The 4,559-nt window shown below is 42.0% G+C and overlaps 1 protein-coding gene across 1 annotated transcript in view; it reads right to left on the bottom strand.

Annotated features, from left to right (window-relative positions):
* Nucleotides 1-266: 266 nt before the first annotated feature.
* The window catches only part of LOC128687587 (T-box transcription factor TBX1-like), a 245,131-nt gene continuing 240,838 nt past the window's right edge, over nucleotides 267-4,559 (bottom strand). The window contains 1 exon segment of the mRNA XM_070084095.1: nucleotides 267-1,593. Coding sequence (XP_069940196.1) covers nucleotides 1,232-1,593 — 362 coding nt within the window. The 3' untranslated portion in view covers nucleotides 267-1,231.

Raw genomic sequence — 4,559 nt, 5'->3', positions numbered from 1 at the left:
ACAACTTATTATCAAACATAGCAGAAAAATAAATTTATTTGCTTCAAAATATACTAGTTTATAATTATGCATTAGTTTATTCTACACTAAATTTACATTGACTCTTCTCTAAATTATATATATATATATATATATATATATATATATATATATATATATATATATATATATATATATATATATATATATATATATATATATATATATATATATATATATATATATATATATATATATATATAATGTTTATTTATATTTGTATACACATGTGTGTATGTGTGAAGCGTTAAACCCGCATCGATCATTCACCACAAGAAGTGGAGGCTCGATACTCCGTCAGGTTAATGCGATATAGACACAACACTGCGTCCATCGTGGGTAAAGTCATAATGCTGTTACTGGTAAGAGGTTCGAGCTTTCACTAGTCCTTCAGATGAATGACACAACACTGGTCCAGCGCTTCCTGCATTAATTTTCTTAAGTTTATCCTGTCTGATGTTGTTAGACAGGGTCCTGGATCCCATTCCCAGCTGGTTACAGTAGGGAGCTTAAGATCCCCAGCTGGTCACTCGTGTTGCTTGGGAAAGTAAAGGTCACCGTATGTCAGGGAAGATCGCCACACGCCAGGATAGGTCACAGCAGTTGGTGTTAAGGCACTTAAGTTAATCACAGTTCGCCAGAGGTCACCGAGAGTCACAGCATCTCGCCACCGGACAGCCGGGGGCGTTGACCCCGGGAACACCCTCCAGGTACGTAGGCAGGCAGGTAGACAGGTCACAGAAGAGAACTACAGGTCACCGTATGGGTCACTTGAAAGCACTGAGGGATCACCACAGTCCCAGACACGGAACATCTGTCAGGATTATCACGGTGTACCACAAGTGACCAGGCAATGTTTCCCGAACTCCACACAACCACCAACACCACCAAACCTGCACCACCACGCCTGCACCACCTCTCCTACACAACACTTACACCACCACACTTACACCACAACGCCTACACCTCCACACTTTCATCCCAGGAAAGATGATCAGATCACTACAAAAATGTTTTTCTTCTTCAGACTAGCTTCCTCACGAGGGAACAGTCCCCTCGCTGGGTCTTGACGACACATCACACCCACAGTAAGGGTGTGGGTGTGGGTCTGGTCGTGGGTGTGGGCGTAGGTACTGGGGTGGCAGTGGCTGGCAGATCTGGAGAGACGGAGGAAGGAGTCTGTAGCAAGTGTTTATCTCGAGGAGTAGTCATGATAGGTGTGTGTTTGACGGTACAGCTGCGAGTTGAGCTGCGGAGGTGCGGGGTACGGCGGAGGGTACACGGGCGAGGTACGGGCGTACGGCGATGACCGTGCCTTGACGCCGCCGTAACCGTACGCGCCGTAAACGGGGCCGTAAGTACACATCTCCCCGGCATAAGGCTGGTTGAGGGGGGCGCACTGGCCACCTCCGCTGGTGTTAGCGTCCATCCGCGAGCTGCTGCTGGTGATCGCGGGCGTGAGCGTGGGCGGCGACCCCTGCAGCAGGCTGGTGGGCGGCATGCCAGAACCGCCCATCATCCGCGAAACCAGGCCGCCCTCTCCGTCACACTCGTCTGGAAGGAAAAGGTCAAGTGGTGTGATCACAGGTCAGGGCATCTGGGATTTCTCTCCTGTGTGAAGCCAGAGTATAAACAGCCACTAATCAGCCTGATGTCGTACACTCCAACACTGTTCTCAACACTAACTTTATCGTACATGTATGGTATACCATACCAACAAGATGAAAACTAGACACATATGCATCATCTGGGTATCTTTATTGTAAACGTTTCGCCCATCCAGTGACTTTATTAACACAAATTTCAGATATTGCGCATGTGTCTGATTTTCATTTCACTAACATTATCACTTAATTCTCGTAGAGGTAATTTTTTCACAGTATTTAAACTTATAATGATAATGACGGGAATTACTTATACGTGCACTGAACGAAGCTAATTTGTCCCATGAGAGACTTTCTGCCCGTGTCTCTCTCTCTACACAAACTGGAAACATAAACAATACACAACCCGCACACAGGAGAAGGAAACTTCAGACGACGTATCGGTCTGACCTGGACCGATTAACTAGTCACACACGCGGCTAGTTAATGGTCTAAGGGTTATGTATCATCTCAATCACGGTATTGTGAAGGTTACTACCGCCAGTATCCCGTAAACACAGCTTCCAGCACCTCAATGCCTGGAAAAGAAACACTGGAGCATAACTCTAGTGCAGTTAGTTATTAGAGGTGAAGGTGATCAAGATACAATCAATGGTTATAATCAAAACCATAATGTTTAAAGGGGTGGAGGGGTAAGCCAGTGGAAGGCTTCGGTCAGATGACCAAAACTTCAAGTTGTGGATCGTCATCAGGAAACACTTCTCCTGTTTCCTGACAAACCTTACCTGACACTTCACCTACGTAACACCTATTGAGGGAAAATAGTGGCACAATTCCTTCAATAAAAATAGAAAATAGGCTCAGTCAATAATTCAGAAGCACCACTATTTTGGGTTTGAAGCCGATCAGAAGAGGTATTCTCCAGTGTTACGAGTGTGATCTTACCCGATTTGTATTTGAGAAATATTCCAGTAGAATATTACTCTATATTTTATTATATATATTTTAATAATAATATTGTATTGTATTATATTGTTTTGTTATATTAAGAATGTCAGTTTCTTGTAGTGGGAACCACTAGTTGGAGCGCCAGTTACTAGTTCAGGTACTGACCTGACTCCTGTTTAGTCACGTGACCAACCTGACGTCAGTTTACTACTCAGCGGTACCGTCAGTAGGTTCACCACCCTTGCTCTGAGTAGGTTCACCACCCTTGCTCTGAGTAGGTTCACCACCCTTTCTCAGAGTAGGTTCACCACCCTTTCTCAGAGTAGGTTCACCAACCTTGCTCAGAGTAGGTTCACCAACCTTGCTCAGAGTAGGTTCCCACACTCGCTCAGAGTGGGTTCTCAGCACTCGCTGTTTAGGGTCCTACTCAGGGCAGTAGGTTCACCGCACTTGTTCTGAGTAGCTTCACCACGCTCACTGAGAGTGCCTTCACAACACTCTGACTAGCACTCCCACTTCTAATCTGATTTCTAAGAGTTAACTGATCATATTACTTAAAATCCTGTCTTAACAACAGATATATATATATATACATATATATACATATATATATATATCTATATATATATATATACATATATATATATACACATGTGTATATATATATATATATATATAATGTGTATATATATATATATATATGTATATATATATATATATATATATATATATATATATATATATATATATATATATATATATATCAGATCACTTTCTAGTTGTAGCTACACTGAGAGTAAAAGGTAGATGGGATACAAGGAGAATAGAAGCATCAGGGAAGAGAGAGGTGAAGGTTTATAAACTAAAAGAGGAGGCAGTTAGGGTAAGATATAAACAGCTATTGGAGGATAGATGGGCTAATGAGAGCATAGGCAATGGGGTCGAAGAGGTATGGGGTAGGTTTAAAAATGTAGTGTTAGAGTGTTCAGCAGAAGTTTGTGGTTACAGGAAAGTGGGTGCGGGAGGAAAGAGGAGCGATTGGTGGAATGATGATGTAAAGAGAGTAGTAAGGGAGAAAAAGTTAGCATATGAGAAGTTTTTACAAAGTAGAAGTGATGCAAGGAGGGAAGAGTATATGGAGAAAAAGAGAGAGGTTAAGAGAGTGGTGAAGCAATGTAAAAAGAGAGCAAATGAGAGAGTGGGTGAGATGTTATCAACAAATTTTGTTGAAAATAAGAAAAAGTTTTGGAGTGAGATTAACAAGTTAAGAAAGCCTAGAGAACAAATGGATTTGTCAGTTAAAAATAGGAGAGGAGAGTTATTAAATGGAGAGTTAGAGGTATTGGGAAGATGGAGGGAATATTTTGAGGAATTGTTAAATGTTGATGAAGATAGGGAAGCTGTGATTTCGTGTATAGGGCAAGGAGGAATAATATCTTGTAGGAGTGAGGAAGAGCCAGTTGTGAGTGTGGGGGAAGTTCGTGAGGCAGTAGGTAAAATGAAAGGGGGTAAGGCAGCCGGGATTGATGGGATAAAGATAGAAATGTTAAAAGCAGGTGGGGATATAGTTTTGTAGTGGTTGGTGCAATTATTTAATAAATGTATGGAAGAGGGTAAGGTACCTAGGGATTGGCAGAGAGCATGCATAGTTCCTTTGTATAAAGGCAAAGGGGATAAAAGAGAGTGCAAAAATTATAGGGGGATAAGTCTGCTGAGTATACCTGGTAAAGTGTATGGTAGAGTTATTATTGAAAGAATTAAGAGTAAGACGGAGAATAGGATAGCAGATGAACAAGGAGGCTTTAGGAAAGGTAGGGGGTGTGTGGACCAGGTGTTTACAGTGAAACATATAAGTGAACAGTATTTAGATAAGGCTAAAGAGGTCTTTGTGGCATTTATGGATTTGGAAAAGGCGTATGACAGGGTGGATAGGGGGGCAATGTGGCAGATGTTGCAAGTGTATGGTGT

Source organism: Cherax quadricarinatus, chromosome 11, assembly GCF_038502225.1.
Source record: "Cherax quadricarinatus isolate ZL_2023a chromosome 11, ASM3850222v1, whole genome shotgun sequence".
Lineage (NCBI taxonomy): Eukaryota > Metazoa > Arthropoda > Malacostraca > Decapoda > Parastacidae > Cherax > Cherax quadricarinatus.
This window is presented reverse-complemented; position numbering and strand designations above follow the sequence as displayed.